Source organism: Lissotriton helveticus, chromosome 1_2 (assembly GCF_964261635.1).
Source record: "Lissotriton helveticus chromosome 1_2, aLisHel1.1, whole genome shotgun sequence".
In the NCBI taxonomy this organism is placed as follows: Eukaryota; Metazoa; Chordata; class Amphibia; order Caudata; family Salamandridae; genus Lissotriton; species Lissotriton helveticus.
In genome coordinates this window covers 234,568,987-234,593,769 of record NC_136058.1, presented here as the reverse complement: position 1 = coordinate 234,593,769, position 24,783 = coordinate 234,568,987, and the positions used below count along the sequence as shown (strand labels likewise).

The following is a 24,783-nucleotide window of genomic DNA, read 5'->3' as shown; positions in this document are numbered from 1 at the left end:
GTCTATTGCCACAGCCCTTAGTTCTGGTTTTCAGCTGAAGTAGGTTGGAACCTGAAAGTTTAATCTGCTCGCAAAGAGATCTATCTGGATTGGGCCCCATAGGTCATGAATCAGAGCGAAGACTTGTGGATGTAACTTCCAATCGCTGGAATACCTCAGGAATCTCGAGTTCCAGTCTGCTCTTACATTCTGAATCCCTGGAATAAATTCTGCTCCTAGGATAATCTTGTGTTCCCAACAAAAATACCATGTTTGTTGTGCTAAATCTGAGAGTACCTTGGATCTCGCACCTCCTTATCTGTTCATATAAGAAACTGCTGTGAAATTGTGTAAGTAAATCAGAGTGTTTGAATTCTATAGAAGGTCCTTGAAACTCATGACAGAGTACAGGGCTGCCAGCATTTCCAAACAATTTACATGAAGAAACTGTTCCTCTAGGGACTATCTTACCCCTGTCTGTATTTGTCCTAAGCGGGCTCCCCATCCTGTGTTGCTTGCATCAGACTCTATTATAAAGTCCGGTACATTTCTGAAAATGGCCCTGTCGTTCCAAGCATCGAGGTTGTTTAGCCACCAAGTTAGATCCTCTCGTGCATTTGGTGAAAGGAGAATTGAGTCTCCGTACCATAGCCCTTTCCTTAGACCTAAAGTCTCTAGTCTCTGTAAACTCCTGTAGTTTAAGGGACCGTAAATTTATGGCCTGGATGGAGGCTGAGAGGAGCCCCAAAATTCTTGCTAGGTCTCTGAGAAGTATTGTGTCCTTGGATAAGACTGAACTTACGTCGTTATTTATCTTTACAACATTTTTGTGTGGCAAAATCAGGTGGGATACAATCAAATCTACCTGAAAGTCTAGGAAGTCTATCTTTTGAGTGGGAGTCAGAACCGACTTCTCCATATTTATAATGAAACCCAGACTCTCCAGAAGGCTCGTAGTCATAAGTAAATGATTCTGTATCTCTATTCAGTCCTGTGACATAATGAGTATGTCATCTAGATATATGAATAATCTTACTCCTCTATCTCTGAGGTAAGGTGAAACAGCACGGGCCGAGGACAGCCCGAAGGGAAGGCAAAGGAATTGGTAAAGTATGCCCCTCTATTTAAAACTGAGATATTTCTGGCTGTCCTTGTCCATGGGAATCGTAAAGTAGGCTTCTTGATCTCCTGATTGTAGAATATGTCTCAAAAGGTGAATACCTTCCATTTTGAAATGTCTGTAAGTTAAGAATCTGTATAGGTATCTCAGATTCATGACTGGCCGCCACCCTTTGTCCTTTTTCTTTACCAGGAATATTCTACTTACAAAACCTTGTGTAATCTTTTTGTACCCTACTATTGTTAGAGCTCCTTTGCTTAGCATCTGAGTTATCTTTATGTCTATAAGAGTCATCTTCTCCTTTTCTAAGAGTAATTCCTTCGGTTCCTTGACTTGGTATAGTGTTTGCCTAAAATCTATTTTGAAGCCTGTAACTGTTTCTAAGACCTTGTGAGTTATCATTTCCCAATTCTGGACCAAGAGTCTTAATCTGCCTCCCTACTTTTAAGGTTGAAGGAGTAAAGGTGCTCACCTTGATATCCTTGGGTGGAGGATCTTGCTCTTCCTCCTCGGTTTCTTGGGGTTCTGTCCCTATGAGGTTAAAAGTTTGAGCTTTGAGGATAATTTCTCCCATAGTACTGGGGGTTTAAGTATTCCTGTTGGTAGAACTGGGACCTGAAGGATCCACGGCTGGCTGTCTGGCTGGCCTCTTCTGTCAGCCCTTCCAAAACGTGAGTGTGAGCCAAAAACCTTGCGCATATTATACTGCGCTCTACTGAACGCAGTGAAGTTTGAAATATATTTACCCAATGTGTTAATAAACTACTCACCAAGTAGGAGTCCATTAGTATGATTGGCATCTTCCTTTGAAGCTAGGTCTGCCAGTTTTGGATTTATTCTCATCAAGACTGCTTTTTGTCTTTCCATAATACGGTTGGCGTATTACCTAGCATGCATAAGGCCATCTGTGCCCATTGTCTTTGGAGCTCAATGTTAACAGGTATATTTTTGCATCTGGCATCTTCTTTCATATCCAAGATGCGTGTGAGAGGACCTAGATTGTCTAACAGTTTATCTTGAGAGTGGTTCAGGGATCTCTCAATACCATTTCTAGGGTCTTTGCCAAATCTGAAGAGCAAATTTATAATTTAGGGGTCTAATTTAGGTGTGATATCGTCCTCCATGGAAGGCCTTGGGCATTCGCTTCTAAGGAGATTGCGTGTGTCTTTATGTAGCGGTATCTTAACCCAGAGGCTTAAGTAATTAGAGACGTGGTCTAGTGGCCACCAATCAGCACTGCAAGGGTGTTTAATTGTGGTGGGATTGAACATCTCGCCCGAAGGGGTCCTTAATTCCCCGGGAAGTAGAGGGTTGGTCCATGTCATCATCAATATCGTCTAGCAGATAAAATTTGTCTTGTGGGTCAAAAATAAATTTGTCCACGTCTTGATCAATGATGTTATCTGCTGATGACATCAGGTTTTCTTGATCTATTGTGCAAATAAGGTAACTAATTCTTAGTGTGCCGCTAGGGGCAACCTTTCTTTGTGCCACATTTAGGTGGCCATTGTAGTAAATCCGGAGCCTTTCTGTAGCAGTAAATCTTCTTTATTTAAGATAAAATAGGAGAGTAAAATGGAGCTGTGCTTCAAGTATAATCCTAGGCAAGAATGCCCTCACATTCTAACTTATATACACGTTCCTTGTGATGTCAACATATTCTAAACATTTTACTACAGCCATACTCTCTTGTGCTGCTGCGAGCACCTGTATCTATTGTAGCGCAAGGGCCACCAGTAATATAAGCGGATTCATGCGCTTTATTTAAGTGTTTGCTTTTATGAACAACCTTTCCTCTTTTTTGTGGGAGGGAGGTAGAAGGGAGATCTTCTTGCGCGAGGGTGTAATAATTATCCTCTGAGGGAGATCCCCTCTTCCTTTTGGACAGGGCGGCGTCCACTGCCTCTTTAAGAGAGACTTTAAGCTCCTCCTGTAGGTATTTTGTGATGTCCCCTAATAGCGCTGACTATCCCTGATTCTGGGAGTTACTCATTACCATATGTGGTGTTTCCCACATATAAATTAAAGAAATATTTCAAAGATAATTTTCAGAGCATAGGTTTATTAAACCTCAGCCACAAACCGTCACTGGTCAACTGACCAGAAAACCGCAATGACATTCCAAATCCGAGCATGTTACAATAGAACCAACAAGTACATACATTTCATATTCTATTAAGGATGACAGTAGTGCATTAAATAAATATAAACATATCATCACATATCTTTCTTCTCAACAAAACAAAAAAAGTGTATTAAATATAACAACAAGAAAAAATTAAAATAAACAGTTTATAACATAAGAGAATAATGAACTCATAAGAAATAAAAATTAAGGTAAATGATACATTATCCTTCATGTAAACAGGAGCCCTACGTATCCTTTGACTCCTTTCACGAACAAGAAGAGAAGGCGTGGAACAATCTGTAGAAATGTTAACTGAATTGACGAATTTGTTATTAGTATCAAAATCATTTTGACTAAACATATTAGATTTAACAATTACCACACGGCTCTTATTTCAAATCCTCCCATCTTGTGTTTTAATAGCATTCTTGAAAACTTTTACCATAGGTCTAACATCAGTATATTTTGACCAAGATTTGCGCCCAACAGGTGCTTTTATTTTAACTAAGTCACCTATCTTGACCTCTTGAAATTTAACACATTGTTTGTCATCAAAATATCTTTTTGTACCAACTTGCTCCCTCAACTCCCTTTCTCTCCACTCACCTATACCGTTGTCTATAAGTCCTTTATTTAATTTCATCCACCCAGGACACCACATTGTATTGGGAATTCTGCCTTTAAACAACTCAAATGGAGATCTCCCAGTAGTGGAATGAGGAGAACAATGATAAGCAATTATTCTCTCTTTAAGAGCCTGCTTCCAATCCAACCCATTAGCCCTGGCTAGCTGAATACATTCTTTTAGTGTTTTATTAACCCTCTCCACACCTCCATTGGTTTCAGGATGATAAAAAGAACATCTTTTATGTATCACCCCACATTTATTCAAGAAACTCTCAATAACACTAGAACAAAATTGCGGCCCGTTGTCAGATAAGATACTATTGGGAAAACTTTCCCTCTTGAACACCTCCTCCAAGAACTTGATCACAGAGTCAGAAGTTATATCCCTGACTGCACACACCTCTATCCATTCTAGAGGATACATCTATGACAACTATCAAATAAGGAGTATCAGAAACTCCACTAAGTGGACCTAAAATATCTATGGCAATCTCATCCCAAGGATGACAAGGTAAATCCCTACAAACCATAGGCATTTGTTTAGTCTTGAGAATCTAGTCACTGGCACAACATTCAACACACTCTCTAACCACCCTTTCTATCTCTAAATCCATACCTGGCCACCAGAACTGTGTTCTCATCATCTCCTTTGTTTTAACTATTCCTAAATGTCCACAGTGTGCATGTGTCAATAATCTTTTCCTAATCCCTAAAGAAGGTACTAGTTTCATGTCACGTGTCAACATACCATCAGTAATTGATAATTCCTCACAGACAAGAGACCAAGGTTTATCCAAACGTCTGTTTTCACTCAACAACTTCATGACCTTGGTTATCTCCTCCTCCTTTTCCAATTCTTTTTTGCATTCATTTTCCTCAACAACACCTCCTGTAACCTCACACACATTGATCACATCCTCAACCTCCAACAACTCCTCGTCACTTGTAACATCCCTATTCACCAATCTTGACAAACAATCTGCAGATTTATTAGCAACACCAGGAATGTATTGTACATCAAAGTCAAACTCCTGCAAAGAAATAATCCACCTCCTAATCCTAGATGATATCGCATCCAAACCTTTCTTCAAAAATACTTCCTTTAAAGGTTTGTGATCTGACATAACACAAACTTTAGTTCCCCAAATCAAATTTTTAAATTTCCTCAGAGCCCAGAAAATCGCCAAAGATTCTTTCTCTATTACAGAATAGTTTAACTCCGGTCCTCTAAGGCACCTTGATGCACAAGCAATAAGAGATTCTTTACCATGCTTACTTTGAATCAGAACAGCACCAAGGCCTTTGTCACTCGCATCTGTGAACATGTAAGTTGGGAAGCCAGGAACAAATGCATGAAGAGACGGAGCTTTCTTCAACTCCTCCTTTATATCTACACACTCTCTCTTACACTCACTTGACCACTCAAATACCACACTTTTTTCAGTAAGTCTTCTTAAATTTTGTGTTTTATCTGCAAAATGTATTATAAATTTCCCATAAAATTCAACCATGCCAAGAAATGAAAGAAGTTCTTCCTTATTAACTGGCTCCGCAATTTTGTCAATGGTATCAACTAATTCACCTTTTTGGAAAAACTCCTTCACCCTTAATACAATGTCCAAGATAATTTACTTCTTCCATGCCAAATTTACACTTTTCTTTTTTGAGTGACAAACATGCCTTACTCAACCGTTCTAACACCGCACACACACGTTCATTGTGTTCAGGAATATTACCACCATAAATCAACAAATCATCTTGATAACATTTTACACCCAGAAGACCTTTAAGAATTCTTGTCATGATGCGTTGGAAAACTGAAGCTGCCGAAATAAGCCCAAAAGGCATCCTTTTAAATTTGAAAGTCCCCATCGGTGTAATGAAAGTCGTTAACTCCTGAGAAGCTATATCTAATTCTACCTGATGGTAAGCAGAAGCTAAGTCTAAGGTGGTAAAATATTTCGCACCTTCTAATGTTCCCTCCATTTCATCTATGTTTGGCAAAGGAAATCTATCCACCACAACTTCTTTATTCAAGGCACGTAAATCAATGCATAAACGAATCTCGCCTGACGGTTTCTTAGCAACAACAATCGGTGCCAACCATTCTGTGGCTTCCACCGGCTCAATAATTTGATTTTCTATAAGTTTATCAATTTCCTTCTGTACATTCATTTGTTCACTTAAAGGAATTCTCCTTACCTTTGCTACAACAGAAATAGCATTTTCTTTTAACTTTATACGGTGTTTGTAACCTTGTAAACATCCTAAACTTTCTTTAAAAAACATTAGGGAATTGATCAGCAAACAATGAGGACATATCATCGACTTTCTGTATCTGTACTTGAGGTGACGCATTAGGATTAAGTTTAACACCTAGATCTCGCTGATGTTGCCAACCCAATAATGCATCACCTTATTTGGCCACATAAACTTTTCCCGCAATAATGCGACTACCCAACTCAATGGTGGCCATAAAGTACCCCAGCATTTTGATGGGTTTTCTCCCATATCCTAAAGGAGAAATGTCACTTTTTAATAGTTTAACATTGTTTAGAAAGTGTTGAAAATACAACATTTCGTCAATCATAGTAATTTGTGAACAAGAGTCAAATTTGAATTCAATTACAGCATTTTCAACTTTTACCAAATGAGAAGGATGTTCCAATAAATTTCCATTTACCTGAAAAGTCACCATTTTTACCTGTGGTTGTGACCATCTTCTAACAGAACCTTCCCTTTTATTTGCTTTGGTTCTACAACACTTCGAGAAATGCCCTCTCCTTCCACAAGTATTACACGTAGATTTTATTACAGGACAGTTAGGGGAATTGGCTAAATGACCAAGATTCCCACATCTAAAACATGAAAATCTATTGCTTCAATTTGCTACACTTGTACTTGAGCCATTCAACATAGTACTGCTTTTATCTACTGTAACCTTATCTTCTTTCTTTACCTGACATACAACCTCTTCAACTTTAGATTCAACCTTTGTTTCTGAGTCAGTCGTCTTCTCTTTTTCTCCCTTGAGTTCATCTACACATTTTGTCATGTGCTCAACCTTTTTCGCAATAACTAATACCTCATCTAAAGGAGGTTCGTCTTTTAACCAAAGTTCTTTTCTTATGTTATCATGTGCACATTTTAAGACAAACTGATCTCTAATCCTTTCTTCCAATGTTTGACCAAACTTGCATGAAGCAGCTAATTTCCTTAATGCCGAGACATATTCTTCCACAGATTCATCTTTCTTTTGCCCACACAAACCAAAATGATATCTTTCCATTATCGTGCGTAACCTGGGTAGGTAATGTCGATCTAATTGTTCAATAGCTATTTCATACTCATTTAAGTTTCTTTGCTCTGGGGCACTTAATTCCGGTAAGTGTTCCAAGACATCTTGACCTTCACCTCCCAGACAATGTAACAATAATGAATACTTCCTCTCTTGCATAGTTTGCAAAATTTTTCTTCCATTTCTGCCACTTTACAATAGGCTCTCCTGGACTTGTTAGGAAGAATGCAGGTTGAGTCACATTTTGCTTTTTTTCCCTTTAATTTAGTCCAATTATACGCAAATTTAATTCTTTTAAAAATTTGCCCAAAAAAATGAATACATTTTCCTTCCTTTCTCCTTTTCCTTTAAATTAACCTTTTTTTTTAAATTTCCAGTAACAGTGTCAATTAGAATGCCTATTTCCCATTTCAATTCACAATGCTGTAAGAATTTTGTTAAAGAGCACCATTCACGTTTTTTTTAACTTAGTCAGCCCAAACACACAGCGTCCTTTCCTTATTGCTGAATTGCTAGAGAGATCCTTCCGTAGTTTCCTAGTTGTATCGTTGCCAGGCAACTACAAAGACTAATAATGCTCCTTTTATTGATTCAACAATGCCAGTGACGTAATGAGTGTCTTTTCATCACTGAAACGCATAACACGTATGCGTGAAGACCTTCAAGATAAAGACGCTCTGCGCATGCACGAACAGACGCACTACGCCTTTCTCATCAAGTTGGAACGCAGACGTTACCAAACGATACGTCACTGACACTAACATATCATCACACCATTATTAATATTTATTAATATTATTTGGGCTATTAAGCTGTAAACAAGCTTGTTTTAACCCCTTGCGCACTCGTGATGGAACCATTCCGTCACGAGACATGGTGGGGCTGTGCTGGTGACAGAATGGTTCCGTCACGGCCCGGCCGCCGTGCCTGCGCGGCGCGTTCTATTGAGCGGCCGGGGCCGTGACGGAACACTTCCGTCACAAGCACAGCGCCACCGCGGCTCGTGACGGAGTGGTTCCGTCACGAGCATGGCTGCGCCGCGCGTCCCCTCCTGCCCCCTAGCACCGCGGCGGAATTACCACCGCGGCCAAGGGGTTAAAATGATTTATTATCGAAAAAGGAAAGACAGTTGAGGGGGACTATATTGGGATGAAGCGAGAAATAAATAGCAGTTAGTCAGTACCTGTATATGCCAGAAGGTGGTGGTATAGGCTTAAAAAGCTTAAATATAGTTCTGAAAAGAGACCCAAGCGCTCTGTTGCAGTCAATCTCACTCTATTGCAGCTGTTACAGCTTCGTGAAAGCTGTTGCCAAGGCTATGCTGGAGGAGGGAGCATCAGCAGAGAAGAAGGACTCCCTTCTCTGACGTCTGACAGCAACTATGTGCGTGGGGCCGAAGATTCCACATGCATTGCTGTGGAGACCAGGTGCGTGTTTTGAAACAAAAATGACTCGTTTTTAAAGCGAGGAGGTGAGGCGTCTACATAGTCGCACTTCACCCCGCAATCGGGAAAAGAGTCATTTGCTTTTTTTGTTAAATAAAATGAGAGAGCTACGTAAATTCATAGTTATCGGGGTAAAGAAGTAATAATCGACAATTCTGATATTGTGTTTAAGTCAACCTTATATTGGAAGGCTGGGAAAAATAAAACGAATATGTGAAACAAACCTGTAATTTATGGGTACATGAAGCAATCCGGACAAGACCTGTAATTTATGTAAATAGAATGGGGAAAAAAATCTCCAAAATACAAAAATATAGAGGTTAAACATAATAGCACGGTATAAATGACTAATAACCTATACCTGCGCTCGTCTGCAAGTTAATGAAAGCATAACAGTAGTAATTAGAGAAAGTAAGGAATACAACAGAATGGTATACTTATCTTGTTGTGAGCAGCTAACAAAAGAGGAAGATAGCCCTGTGCACTGGATAGTTATACTTCTTCACAAACAGTCTATATGTTTATAATGTATTAATGTTCTTTAAAGGGCTGCATGTTGGGGCAGCAAATGAAAGTATATGCATAATGGTCTTGTAATGAAATTGACTACAACAGGCCCACTATCCGTATAGGTTTGCATCTGATTCTAGGACGATATCTGGGAATTTAGGAGTTAAGGCTCAACCAATCCAAGCTTCTACATAATCCAGTCACCAGATTATCTTTTCTCATACCTTGCAATCTTGTGGTTGACAGTCTGAATAAGAAAAACGTTTTTTGAAGGGGCTTGCTCTGTGGATGCTAAAGGACTAGATAATAAAGGGGCCTGAGGACTACTGCCTGTATGGAGTGGGCTAACAAGTCTATCAATCTGGCTAGTTGATGAAGAGAAATGAGAGACTGGTCTTGAACTTGTCTCAGTTTCATTTTGATTTTAGTCAGTTTAGTTACCAGTCTCTTTACTGTTGCATCCTGGAATCTTTCAAGAACCCAAGGAAGTCCATCATTTGAAAAGGGAGTAGATCATACTACAAGACCTGAATTTGTTGGAGAGCTACATGAAGAAGAGTCATCAATCCTGTACAAAAAAGATCATATTGACCAAATATATTATCATTTGAAGACCCTGTGCTCTTAGTGTTACCACCAAGGGTTGCAGGAGCTTTGTGAACCACCAAGGAGTGGAAGAAAGTCCAAAAGCTAATGAAGTAAACCTGTACATCTGACATAACCATGTGAATTGGAGAAACTTTGTGAGGGCAAAAGATAGGCGCTGAAAGGTATGCTGCCCTCAAATCTAATCCTATCATCCAGGCCGCTGAAAGACGAAGATCCCTTAGATGGACAGTCATCGCCATCTTGAAATGGTGAAGCAGTACAAACTATTAAATTCTTTCAGATATATTAGCTGGCAGTGCTTTTTTTTCCCTGACCAAGAAAATGTTCTCACATAAACACATGGAATGGAACTTTGTCAATTCTTTCTCCACCATTTCCGCCCCTTCACAAGATATAATACTTTTCTTTTCCCCTGAGAAATAAATAGGCTTGGGGAGAGAACCTTGAAATGGACGGGAGTAAACCTCTATGTGGAACACCTGGGTTGCCTGAAGAACCTATGGATGATTTAAAAGGAGTCTCTAATTGTGAATAATTCATGCATTCCTGCCCTTTATTATGAGAGATGAACCTGAAATATTTCTTACTGTGGAGAAAATCACTTCTCTTTTGGCCTCTGCTGTTGTATAATTGTACCCCCTCCCCCCCACCTCCTCTCTGTTGGAAGAACATAGGTCTCTGATGTTAGAAGATGTAGGTCCCATTCAGGACCATAAAGGCATGGTGGTCTGAAAATTGTCTTCCGTATTTGTTGGCCCTGGGGAAAACTCATCTACCAAACACCAAAGCCTGTAGGCGATATATACTTCAGATGCTGTGGGGACTGAAACTTTCACATCTATTGTGATTAGAATTAATTTAATGAATATAATGCAATCACTGTCAGCTAGTGTGTCCCGAGAAGGCAGTATTCTATAGGGACTAAACACTGTGAAATGGTGTGACACTTAGCTATCCAATGGGCAGTAAACTGGTTAACTAGAGAATTGTTTGGAAAAGTGTGATCGCGCAAGCAAAAGGGATGCTAGTTGGATTTCTGGAAATACTAACAGTATAACACTCCTATCCCAATTCTTTATGATCACACTCTGAAACCAAAGCTATCTTCTGTATGATATAGGCTTAATACATTTACTTCAACTCATGATACATCCCTGGTTACATTGTCTTTATGCTGCGCTTTTAGCTGCTGCTCCTGTACATGTGATTGTGGCATTAGCTCAGTGCACTGCTGTTCATTTTTTCTATTTCCTTTATTACTTAACTACAGTCAAACAAAGGGATGCATACACAGGATGAACTATTCATAAAATGTGAAACATTCATAGATGCTACCATGAATACCATTCTGTGCACTGAAACAAGAAGAGTAATAACACCCTTTGGGGCACTTTCATTTGGAGTGAGTATTGCATTTTTCTTTCCACTATGTAGGCAAAGTTATAGAACAGAGGAAAGAGTCTCTAAAGCATCGAGTGGAGGTACCTGAGAACCTGGACAAGCCGAAACGACATTTGGATTTTTTGGATATACTTCTCAGTGCCAAAGTGAGTGTTGGACAGATATGCAGGATATTTCAGCCGAGCTGCTGAACATTTTATGGTAACATATGTAAGGAAACCCCAAGTATCTGTCTTCTTGCCTTATGTGTAGTGCTCTAGGGGGCACTTCATGCCAAGGCAGCAAGGAAATAATGTGTGTGTAATAATGTACATTTCAAACCAGAAGCACCTTTTGGGAATTTTCGAGCCTACAAAGAGCAATACACAGTTTAACTCTGACATGTTTTGTTATGCATGGTCTATACCCTTTTCTTTCTACACACATTACCTCGTTCCCTTGGAAATTCAGGCAGTTGTTCCCCTTTTCAATCATGGTTTAGGCCTCGGCATTCCACCAAGAAAGAGCAGTCTCTGAAACAATCAGATTTATGTTGGACAAAGGTCAGAATGCTATATTGAAAGAATCAAATGAAAGAAAAATAATTTAAATAAAAAACAAATGCAAAAACAGTAAGAATTTTGTGATGTGTTGTTGCCCTGCAAATCCGAGGTTATACCCTGAGATAATATTTTAAAGGTCACGATGGAGTTCTGTTGATTATTGTATTCATTGTTTTTCCCCTCTTTCTCCCTGACCTCAAAGTAAACTTTAGAGGGGGTCTCTCAAAATAGCTACTCAGAATGCTATATTGATTCTTCTAGATCTGTCTGCAGTTTTCAACGCCATTTCTCACTCAGTTCTCCCCAAAAACTGAGCGTGGCTGGTGTCTGCAGACAGACCCTGACCTGGTTACAGTAATTTCTTGAGAATAGGAGGCAGGTTATTTCTATAGGTCTGTTCTCCTCAAAGGAAGAAACCTCAGACTTTTGGGTTTCCTCAAGTATCAGCATTGAGTCCTACCCTTTGCAATGTCTACTTATCCTCTAAAGTCTCTTATCGATTTTTTTTGGTATCGCTTCTACATCATATGCTCACGATACACAATTGGTTTTGTCTTTAGAAAAATAATTCTGGCGCTGAGATCAGTTTTAAAGATTGTTTTAAACATTGTTATTTAAGTATTGTGCTCTAGATGGAGCTTAATTCCCTTAAATGTAATGCTGATAAGACGGAAATTCTTTTATTTGATCAGGATAGTTTATTCTCGTCTCAGTTGGAGAGGCCTGACAATCTCCTGTCTCCAACCTCCTGGCATCAATTTCAATTGCTCACTCTTTTTACTCTCAAGTAGTATCTGTCAATGGCACTTGTTTTTTCCTGATTACATCATTACAGACATTTTTTAATACCTTCCTCTGACAGCAAGGAAGACTGTAGTCCTGGCACTTCACAATTAGACTACTGCAATAGCTTATATCTCAGAATTTCCAAACCTCTATTACTTAAACCTCAAGTGGTCCAAAATGCTGCAGTCAGACTGGTTTTGAAACTTTGATGCAATAGCTGAGTTTCTCAGGGACTTTGGAAACAGCATTGGCTTCGGGTCCATAAACTGATTATTTTTAAGTCTCTGACTTTGGTCTTAATAGCCTTCCACCGCTGGGCCCTATTATATCTTTTTGAGTGTTTTAAACACTACAAGCCTTCAAGAACTTTGAGATTCTGCAACCTTAATTTGCTAGACAACCCTGTTTTCAGACACAAAACAAAGGGTGGACATTCTCTCTCTCTTCTGGGGTCCAAAATCTGGAATCAGCTTATAGTCCCATTCAGATTTACCAACACTGAAACGGAATTCTAGAAACTTCTCAACACCTGGCTTTTTTCTCTTTCCGATGATTCCTGCAAGCATCTAACCTACTGATTTCTTTGGTTCACTTATCTTCGTTCGGGTTCAAATACTACCCTCTTCTGTGTAAGGTGATGGTTTACTATGCCTTTTGCTGAGCTAGCGCCAGGATGCTCCATCTTGAGTGATAGTGCACTTTATACATGCCTCATATATCATCAAATCATGTCATATATCATATCATGTTGAGTATTAAAGGGGTAACCCACAAAAAACTACCCGACCTGGGTCAGTATTGCAGTACAATAAGTAAGTAGTCGCGGTAGCAACTCTTGTAGCGAAAAACAAAATAATATAGCATTCACCACCCTTTCTTTTCTTTTAATGGATAAATCCAATTTAATTCTTGGATCATAAACATCTAATGCGATTCTAAGTCAAAGCATTTGTTATTGGCAACACAGTTGCTTAAGCCTATAACAGTGCGATACGTATTTACAGTGCTGGGGAGAACAGGGAGGGTTGGGAAACAAGTGATGAACGTGTGAGTGTAGGACAGGGAAAAGGTGTTGTAACATATATACATCAGTTGTACATAGTATAGATCCTTTCCGGCCTAACACAGGTCAATTGTTCCTGGGTGTACACATAACTCTATTGAACATCCACTTTTTAGAGGAATCTGTCATCAGAGCTTGCAATGAAAGTGTGTGTTGTCAACGTTTCGACCCCCAGAAAGGAGGGTTAATTCAGTCCTCACGGTGGGGTCTTCATTAGGACAAGGCTGAGAAGAGCATTCGGGACAACAGCAGGGCTACTCCGCTGTGCAGTCAAAAGAAAAGGGCTCGTGGGTGGCTCTGGGTTAACAATAGATAGAGACAAACTTCTGCAGCGGTAAATCAATCGCTCGCAGTGGGAACAAATCCAATAATTCTGAATGCTATATTATTTTTCTTTTTGCTACAAGAGTTGCTACCAGGGCCGCTTAATGTAATGATATATCATATCATGTCATGTAAGAAATAGGTAAAGCTGTGGGAGGTGAAGGGTTTACTTTGCTCAGGACTTGAGTGTAGCACTGGTTAGGTTTGGAGATGGGGCGTAGGACAGGTCGGGCTCATATCACCTTTGTACACCACTTGTTAAGGAGATTATATAGGCTGGGACCACTTTGGGGTATGACATGAGGATCCATTTTAATTAGACTACTACCATGAAAAAACCTCTCTGAGGCCCGTACTACACTTTGTGGTATCTTTAAGCAGTACAGCAGTAGTACTACTGACGTACTACAAAATTCTATTAAAAAACCTACTTACAGAGACCTCCTTGTCCACTTCTCCTATCTTTTCTTGTAGAAATGTCTTCCCTAATTGCAGAGATCTCCACACAAATACTCTTACCTTTTGCAGTACATATGGGGGGGGTCGGGGAGTTGCTGGAAAATGTGAAATACTAACAGCATAATTTGAGGAATTTAGGGAGGGGTAAGCAGGGGCTAAGGGGGGTTAAGAAGGGGTTTAACTCACAGCTCAGACTTCCATGAGTGCCAAAGTGCGATGTGGCGCACATACATATTTCAGGGGTGCAACAGGGTGTCCTTTTGACACCCTTGCACCCTTGAAATTGCATTCGCAATTTCCGAGTACCTAATGGGTACTCCCAAATTGTGAATGTCTTCCGATTCATTCCTATGGGCCTCCAGGCCCATAGGAATGAATGGGAAGGTATTCCTTAATTGCGAATCGCAATTTGCGATCCGCAATTAAGGAATATTAAGAAATCGCAATTAATATTGTGATTCCTACATACATTGCATTTTGCGAGTCCTTAATAGCGAATCACGAAAAATCTTTATTAAGTAACTTGCAAAACAGGTTTTTAATACACATGCCCCTTAGACCTCTAATCACGGAATGGGTGCGCACAGACAGATTGGCAAATGTACTTTCGGCACTATAGTGGTAGAGCATATTTACCCACACTACACATAGGTCTTCCCGCCAATGATTCATAGCTCTATTGGCAATCTGCTTTTGTATGGGTCATGCAGCCAACATTTTATCCCCTTTTCTCTTCTCTTGTGTTAGTTCACACCTGGAAACCCTTTTTTAGATTGTCTTTGTGCATCTGTTTTATCTGTTGTTGGAACACTTCCATTTGCTGCTATTCATTGGCTCTCATCTCATGGGAATCTTGCAAGGAGTCTTGGAAAGGAAATGGCAAGTCCACCACTCTCCATTAAGGGGAGCAACAGGATAGGAAAGATAGAAAAACACTCTGTAGTAGGTGGTTTGTCTCATAGTAGTTACATGAATATGCATCTCTTGCTCGTGCTCACTCCTAAACATGTTTGTTAAAGGGACTACACTCTCCACTCGGACATCTAGTCTGACTGATGCTTTGTAACGGACTGCAGGTAACAATCCCAGAAAGTACGTGGAGACCTACCCCAAGCTCACGAGTACCTGGAGATGCTGACAAGTGGTGGTTGCCGCAAAAAAAGCAATGAGAGGCTGTAGGTGAAGCTGTAAGGTGGCTTCTCCATATAAAGGCATGGTGAAGGGAAACATGGGGGGAAGAAGGAACAAAACAAAGATGTAGAGAAACACCATTCTCTGTATAGGAAGTGAGCATGCCGGAGCCATACAACTTAGCGGTTAGGAGACAACTTTTTCTACTACCTGGCTGCTTAAATTAGCCAGTATACAGTCCTTCTGCTACTTTGATTGTCTGCCTGATCTGTAAGTCCCGGGTCCTGCATCTCAGCCCCAGCCACCCATGACGGTGCCTCCACAGATTCCAAAACTCTAGAGTTCCTCTCTTTCTGCTTACGAAGGTTGTTCCTTTACACAGTTTATCAGACTCTCACTTGTTCTTCCCATGAGTCATGACACTTGGGTAGCAGCCCCAGTATACTGGTCAAAGCCTGTTCTTAGGACTAGCTCAACCACCCAGGATTGGGTAGTCATGCTGACTCTGTTGGGCTAAAGTTTATTTTATCTGACATATTTGAGTAATGCTTGCTTATTGACCTGACCCTGTTTCACATGCTCATTTAGCATTCGCTCCAGATACCACCTAAAAATCAGTCAGTGCGCTAATCCTCAAGTAGACACTATTCCACTCCAGGTTTAGAACACTGACAAGCAACAGCAAGTGCTTCTGTGTTTTCACTGAGGAAGTGCATATAATTGGCGTGTTTTAAGTAATCATTCTAACACAGGTACCCAAAAAATTGGAGAAAGCCCACAAATTTGAGAGTAGGGGTCGGAATTACTATTCTTACTACAGTCCTAACAACATTTGGGAAAATTGGGGGGTGTGGGGGGCATTAGTATTCTAACTTCAGCAAAATAGAAATTGTGGAGAGTGTATACATTTGGGGTATGTTTACTGATCTAACTCCACCCTAAAATAAATTTGGGAAGAGTGTTTTCTCTGAGGAAGTGACTCTATTTGGGGTGTTTTAAATAAACCATTCTAACGCAAGTACCGCAAATATTGGAAAAAGTCCACAAATCTGATTGTGGGGATCAGAATTACTATTCTAACTACAGTCCTATCCAAATGTGGGATCATTAACATATTTGTGTGTGTGGGGGAGGAGACATTTACTATTCTAATTCCAGCAAAACAAAAATTGGTGAGAATTCATACAATTTGGGAAGGTGCACATAAATGGGTGTTCAGATTTATCATTCTAACTCTAGTTGCTCAGCTATTGGGGAAAGTCCATAAACTTACTGTGGTCGGATTTACTCCGGAAAATTGCATGTATTTGAGGGAGTTTATTATTCTAACTTCCGTCCTCATAAGATTAGGGAAAGAGCATATATTTGTAGGGTCGTAATTACTATTCTAACTCTAGTCCCGGATGTATGACATCACAACGCATGCTTTCACAACGCATGCCTTTACAACGCGGTTTTCACAACGCATGCCTTTACAACGCATAGTGCTTTGGGGCGCTGGATAGTGAATTGTTTAATTTACTATTCCAACTCCAGTCCCCGTGGATAGTAGGGAAGGTGTTGGATAGTAAATTAAACCTATTCCCTATCCTAGAGCGCCCCCCAGCGCAATGCGTTGTAATGGTTTGCGTTGTAAAAGTTGCGCCGTAATGGCACTGCCTAGTAAAAGTTGCGTTGTAAAGGTTGTCTCTCCTAGTCCCAGATAAAGTGTGAAAAGTGCATATAATTAGAAGAAACTCAGCAACACAGCCAAAAGGCTGATCAGAGAATTCCCTCATTGCTTATGTGATACTCAGCAATCCCTTCACAGGCCGTGATGTGGAACAAAGCAACAAGGGTATATCCTGAGGAACCAAGTGCCTAACACTAGAATAACGGAAACAGTGAACAGGAGAAGCCAGTAGTGGCAACGATAAGCATAACTATCAACACAGATGTTCTAATATATTTGTAAATAAAAATGTTATTTGTCAAATGTAAAGTAATAATACTCACTAAAATAAAATTACGAAGTTATGTTTTAATTGAATGAAAGTTAACTTTAAAACATAAATATTAGCTTAATCAATGATTCCCAAAATATATTCCATCAGTGAAAATTATCAAATTTACAATACTAATTTAAAAATATAAATAATATCAATAATATACCACATTATTTATGAAAGTTATTATTCCTTATAATAATAATAAACTACCCATCCAAACCCCCCTAAAACATCTCCTATTTTGCAATCTATAATCTAAAATTACATCTACAATTAAATGAACCACAGTTATTTTTATAAATTATTTTTAATTCTGAAATAAAAGTATACCAATTTTAAAAGTATTCCTTTCGTATTAGTTGATATATCATTCAAATGAAACACTATCCACCCAATAAGCCAACAGCACAAACTCAAAATTAAGATACCTTAAAAACGATATTTTATAAGCTAATAATTTAATGTACAAAATAAAATGAATAACATTAAACATTGATAACACACATCACGGTTATCAAAGGTTCGAGGCATGTGGGCTGCTGAATTCATATCTATGCCAAGAAGGGGGTTTACCTATGCCTCTTATGAGCACGATTGTGTGCACATTAATGAACCATACAGAGAAAACCACATTAATTAGTAAACTCTGACAATAATGTCATTTGCATTTTAGGCTTTTATGCATTCAAATTTTTAAGGAAGAACAAGGAAAGATACATAGTCAACTGTACATTGAGCAAACATCAATTTTGCCAGGGAAAAGCAAGAGAAAACATTGTGTGCAAAAATAAACATCAAAGATAAGTGCAAATGAATTAACAAGTGATGCAAAGCTATTTACAAATTCACAAGTGTAACAGTATCATGCAGTCATATGGAATAATATGAAAGAAATTTGCGACTTGTATATTCAATCACAATTCCTGTCGCTAACTATTTATCAAGGAACCATTTTCCGTGAGCGCAGGAAACCAAAACTGAATTAAGACAAGACAGTGACTTGTTGTCACAAATAGCTTTTTGCCGACGCGTTTCGAAATCCAATGAAAGAATCGTCGGATTCTCATCAGGGCGTGGAAATGTATCCGCCGATACTGTTTGGGGGAAAAGAGAAGGGGAGGCGAGTTTAGAAGGCTGAGCCTTTCATGATAAATTAAAAAGCTTGTTCCCAAGTGAATGCACCCGAGGGTGCAACATACCTCATGCGACCAGTGATAGTTGGTCACCAAAAGTTATTTCCAAACTCAAACCGAGTCATCAGGCACTGTGGTAGTCAACCTGCAAGGGAGTGACATGGCTAAAGTCAGTGACTGCTGTGTGGCTGCCGGATGGCGCAACTTAGTGGACCAAGAGGAAGAGATGTACCAAAACAAAAGTTACCTTCGAATCCGGTGTGTGGAGGACTCGAGGTCAAGGAGCTGAATTCCAATGATAATCTGTCCCTTGAAATTGCTGCAAACAACAAAGGGATGTATATATTTAGAAAACACGTCGCATATTTGAATTTAAAATGCCCAGAGTGAACTAGCAAAGCTTACTTTGTGGTTGATTCGCTGGGAATGAATGCCGAAGGAATCCAAAATGTTTGGCCCTCCTAGCGTTTTGACTTGCTTGTAGGGGGAGCAACAATGTGGCTCAATATCAGCTTGAATCCTGAATAAATAACGGAACAAGCGTTATTATGAAACCCACGACGTGGGCAGAAGCATGTGTATGCGCCCGAGGAGTAGAAGGGCAAAAGCGGAACTCACCGTGCGTGCTTGATTTGCCGCGGTGTATTCCCAAAGAGAGGGGCAGAGAAGGCGGAACGCTACCGCATTAGTGTTGATGAAAAGCCACCCAATGGTCACATGCAAAACCCAGCGAATCAGGATCAAGGATTGCTATGATTCATACCGCTGGGGGTTGTGGGACATGTAGTCTTCTATTGAAAGGGACAAATTAGGACAATGGAGCCACTTATATTCTTGTTACTTCACTCAATACATTGAGCCCATTATTTACGCTATTGAACTTCATAATGAGGTACGCCTCTTTGCGTAAAAGTGCAGCCTCAATGTCTTGTGAACATTGTTTTGGGTCCACCCATGTGAGGACCGTCCATCTGAAATCATTTTCACCATGGTTTTTATTCAGGAAATGTTCCACCATAGGTGCAGAGGTCACCTTTTTCTTCAACCTGGAACGGTGTTGTGTGATTCGTACATTAACTGCTTGACTCGTTTTTCCTATGTACACTTTGTTGCAGGGACATACCACAGCGTAGATGACATTCTTGGTTCGGCAATTTGTGAACATTTCATGTTTCCATCTGACCCCATCATGGTCAAATGTGTTGCCTTCCAGGGTTGTCGAACACGACACACAATTGCCACATTTGTGGTGCCCGCTTATTGGTTTGAGGTTCCACTGTGATATCAAGTCACTTTTTGGTTTGGGGATGTAACTATCTGCCCTGATCAGATGTTGCCCAATGCTCTTATTTTTGCGCATGGCGAAAATGGGTTTCTTTAGGGGATGTTCCAAGTCCTCCAATAAATGCCAATTCTTCAGAATTATGCGTTTGAACTGATTTGTGTGTGGTCCAAAAGTCGTGACACACACCAATTCATTTGTGTCATTTTTATCTTTTTTCTGAAGCAGATTCTCCCTAGGAGTGAATCTGGCACGTTTTTTCGAGTGCTTAAGAAGTTTTTTGGGGTAACCCCTGACAGCCATCTCTGCGCAAAAATTTGTAGCATGTTGTTCAAAATCTGAGATGTCAGCGCAATTTCTCCTTATTCTGAGCAACTGCCCAAAGGGGAGGTTTTCCTTCAAAAATCGTGGATGCGAGCTTTTGAAATGAAGGATGGTATTCCTGTCTGTGTTTTTTTTGTGTAAGGTGGTTGTGAGGATGTCATCGCGGACGCCAACTGTGATGTCCAAAAAAGTCATTTTGCTTTTACTTGATTCAATGGAGAAACTGATGTCTCTGTGCCGAGAATTTAGCCAATTGTAGAACTGGTCAAGTTCCGTCTGGTCTCCTTGCCATAGGAGCCAGACGTCATCAATGTATCTAAGCCATTGACTTATATGGCCACCAAATGGGTTGTTGTTATATATGAACCGTTGTTCATACTGGGCCATGTAAAGTACCGCCATCTCAGGAGCATAAGGGCAGCCCATGGCGATGCCCTTAATTTGGACAAAGTACGCATTTTCAAATGTGAAATAATTACTGCGTAACGTGATCTCAGCAAGTGATAAGATGAATGAGGTGGGGACTCTGTGCGGTCTTTCGCGTTGGTCAAGATAAATCTCTAAAACCTCCAATGCCTCATCCTGAGGTATTTGGGTGTAGAGAGAGTTAACATCAAGGGTCACCATCAAGTGAGTATCTTTATTGAATGATTGTCCCTCCATCCTATTGATAAAATCGGTGGTGTCCCTGAGATACGATTTTACCTGTGGTAAAAATGGTTTTAGAAAAAAATCTATATATTTAGAGACCGGTTCAAGTGCAGAATCGCACCCCGATACAATTGGTCGGCCAGGTGGTGTGCGCTCATTCTTGTGGATTTTAGGTAAGAAATAAAGGACTGGGGTCCTTGGTGATTTTTTATTTAAAAATTCAAATTCTTTAGGTCCTAAGAATCCTTCCTCTAATCCTGGTTTTGTGATACTTGCAATTTTGTCTTGTGAATAACATTAAACATTGATAACACATATCACGGTTATCAAAGGTTCGAGGCATGTGGGCTGCTGAATTCATATCTATAGCATAGATCGCCGCCTAGTGTTGGGTCCGGATGATTGCACCTTGTTGTCCTGGAAGAGTCTTCGAAGTATCACGAGATAGGTGGCTCCTCCCCTGGACTACAGTGCGCATGGGCATCGACTCCATCCTTAGATTGTTTTTTTCCGCCATTGGGTTCGGATGTGTTTCGTGAACTCCGGTTCGGAATCGATAGAAACTTCGTTTTTCGAGGCCAAACGGCCTTCTCTGACCCGTCGGTATTGTTCGCGTTCGGTGCCTCACTTCATCCAACTCTTCAAGTTCGGATATCCCGTGAGTCGTGAAACTTCGAGGATCGAGGCCCAGTCGACGTGGCAAGACTTCGACGGCATGGAACGAAGCCCGTTCAAATTCGGTCCGGTGTGTGGATCCAAATACCCACACATCGACGTCCACCCGGTATGCAACAAATGCCTGTCGCCGGACCACAACGAGGCCAACTGCATGGCCTGTTCCAGGTTTCGGTCGAAGAAAACCATCAAGCTTCGGCGCGCGGTGCGCCTCGAGGCCCGGCGATCGGCCCCAGCACCAGTGGACATCTTCGTCAATGAGGAAGCGGACGAGCAGCATGTCCATCTTCAGGTTTCGCCTCCTTCGGTGGTCGTCGAGTCCGACTATGAAGCGGACGCCGAGGGCCAAGACGTGGAGGAACTCGTCGAGGAGGTAGGGGACGACGAAGAGGCCTACGGGGCCATGGAAGATAGCTCGGAGGAAGAGCTATACCCCGTTAGAACATTTAATAAGGCTCGGTCGAAGGATCGCCACATGGCCTTACCATAGACCCTACTCCAATGTCCACGGCCCCGCCTTCCGGCCCGGCCACGGTCGCTTCGGCAGAGCCGCCATTAACTAAATCGAAACCGAAACCGAAACTTTCGGTGTCAACAACAACTAAAATGGCCGACACACCATCGAAACCGAAGACGTCTGCTCCACCGCCGTCGTCTTCGGAGGCCTCGAAGCCGAAGAAAAGTGTCGCACCCTCGATGGCGACGAAAGTGGTCAAGGAGCCAAGCTCACCAAAGACCGTAGATTTGGCGTCGAGCACGGCGGTCGAGCCGAGGCCCAAGAAGACGAGCACAGCGGTCGACCCGAAGCCCAAGAAGACGGGTGAGGCCGTTCTCGCCAAGGCCGTCGAGCCGAAGTCCAAGAGGCCTGTCGACACAACGGCTGCCAAGGGCGCGGAGCCGAAGTCTGGCGCGACGACGCCAAAAGTCAAGGTTGTCGAGGCAAAGTCGTCGGCGTCCACGTCCGCTACTGTGGTCGGGGATCGCAGTGCTCCGCAGACGGATGCTCCGGCACCTCGCTCGGACACTCAGAAGGGGCCGATGCCCGAGTCTTCCTCTGGGGGTGGCCCGAGGACATCGGTCGGATCGACGAAGCCGTCAGCTTCGTTCACGAAGCAGGTCGCGGACTCACTACAACGTATTAAGGACAGAGCTTCCGCGTCGGAACCGAAGGTCCCTTCCGCAGCGAAGAAGGCTGTCCCAACGCCACAAGCTTCCACACCAATCCTTTTCACGCTACCACCTAAGGTGGCGCCGAAGGCCTTTGCACCGCGGTCGGTGCCCAAGGACCCAGAGAGGTCGACGTCGGCTCCCCCGGCTGGGGGTCTAACGTGTCACCAACTCTCTTTGTCGGAGCAGTCGGAGCAGTTCATCGACGCAGACACTGGGAAGCTGACGCTTCTAAAGCGGAAGCTTACGGCGTCAAAGCCCTTGGAGTCTTTTAGGATTCCCCTGAAACGCAAAAGGCCTGTGGAGGACACTCCTGTACTGGTTGAACCCAGGATTCAACACCCTGCAAGGGGGGCAACACCATCACCCACCTATTCGGATGGAGAAGATGGGGAACAGCAGGATGAGGAATATAATTTCCCAACCCACACTGAGCCTGATGAGCAACAAGACTCGTGGGTGGACACTGGGGATCAAGGGAATCAGCAGGCGACCCTTCACCCACAGGTGTTTAACGTCAAAACATCTCCCACCGAGGATTCAACGGCATTTCATGCTTTGATAGAGAGGGCAGCTAAGAACCATGACGTTGATATGCACGCTGACCCTGTGGAAGCAGACTTTCTTTTTGACACTTTCTCCACGGCAGAAAAAACTGTGAAAACTCTTCCCATGTTAAAGCGGGTCCTACGGCATGCTGCGGACATTTTTAAGGAGCCCACAAGATCAAGGGTTGTTAACCCTCGTATTGAGAAGAAATACAGACCGGCACCTGGCGATCCAGCATACATAAGGGGCCAATTGCCACTGGACTCTTTGGTGGTCTCTAATGCTCGCAAACGAGCTAACTCTCAAACCACGGGTGAAGCTCCTCCCCCGGACAAAGAGTCAAAAGTGCTGGAGGCGTCGGGGAAGAGGGTGGCAGCACAGGCGGCCAACATCTGGCGCATTTCAAACACACAGGTGCTGTTGGCCAGATACGACAGGGCACATTATGACACCCTAGAGACCCTGTTGCAACACCTGCCAGAGCAGTACAAGGAGGGGGCTGAGATGCTGGTACAAGAGGGCAAACTCATTTCCAACGCTGCTATCAAGTGCGCCCTTGACGTCGCGGGTACAGCGGCAAGGGCGATCAATACTAGCGTGATGTTGAGGTGGCAGGCTAGGCTCCGAATCTCCGGCTTCAAGCCCGAGATACAGACAACCATCCTCAACCAACCGGTCAACCCAGACAGGCTGTTTGGTCCTGAGGTCGACACCACACTGGAGAAAATTAAAAAGGATACTGAGACCGCCAAGTCCATGGGGGCTCTACAGTCGCAGCAGTTTCGTGGGAACACTTTTCGTCGCTCAGGGAATCGAGGTGTTACCAGGGGAGAAATGTCACAGCAGACGCAGTTCAACAAAAGCGGGGCGCAGTCATCCTACCCCAAACAGAGTAGAGGAGGATACCAGGGCAACAGCTCCAAGGGCAGAGGCAACAACAGTTCCCGTTCCTCTGCCACCAACAAGCAGTGACTCCCGGTCACTGCCCCCCGACCACACAATACCGGTCGGGGGGAGACTCCAGCGGTTCCTGTCCGTGTGGAAGTCCATCACCACAGACAGGTGGGTCAAGCAACTTATCCAGTTCGGCTATTGTTTAGAGCTGACAGGCACTCCACCCAACATGCCCCCAAGACACCGTCCTATGTCACGAGAGCATTTGCACTTATTGCAGCAGGAAGTTCTGGACATGCTGCAAAAAGGCACAATAGAGCTTGTGCCAGTGGAGGAAGAAGGCACAGGGGTATATTCCCTGTACTTCTTGATTCCAAAAAAGGACGGCACGCTCAGACCGATTCTAGACCTACGGCCCTTGAATCGGTACATCCTCTCAGAGCATTTCCACATGTTGACACTGCAACAAGTTCTTCCTTTGCTGAACCAGGGAGATTTTCTCGCAACCTTGGACCTCAAGGATGCGTACTTTCACATCCCACTCCACCCCTCCCACAGGAAATACCTCAGGTTCACCATTCAAAACAAGCATTACCAATTCAAAGTCCTTCCTTTTGGGGTGACCACTGCCCCCAGAGTGTTTACAAAATGTCTGGCGACAGTGGCGGCGCACCTCAGGAGACAGAACGTCCATGTCT

At 42.2% G+C, this 24,783-nt stretch overlaps 1 protein-coding gene across 1 annotated transcript in view; it reads left to right on the top strand.

The window, feature by feature from the left end:
• Positions 1–24,783, top strand: part of LOC144800127 (cytochrome P450 4B1-like) — a 417,525-nt gene that overhangs the window by 178,674 nt on the left and 214,068 nt on the right. The window contains exon 7 of the mRNA XM_078671655.1: positions 11,151–11,263. Within this exon, the coding sequence (XP_078527781.1) occupies positions 11,151–11,263 (113 nt within the window). The remainder of the gene's footprint in view (positions 1–11,150; positions 11,264–24,783) is intronic.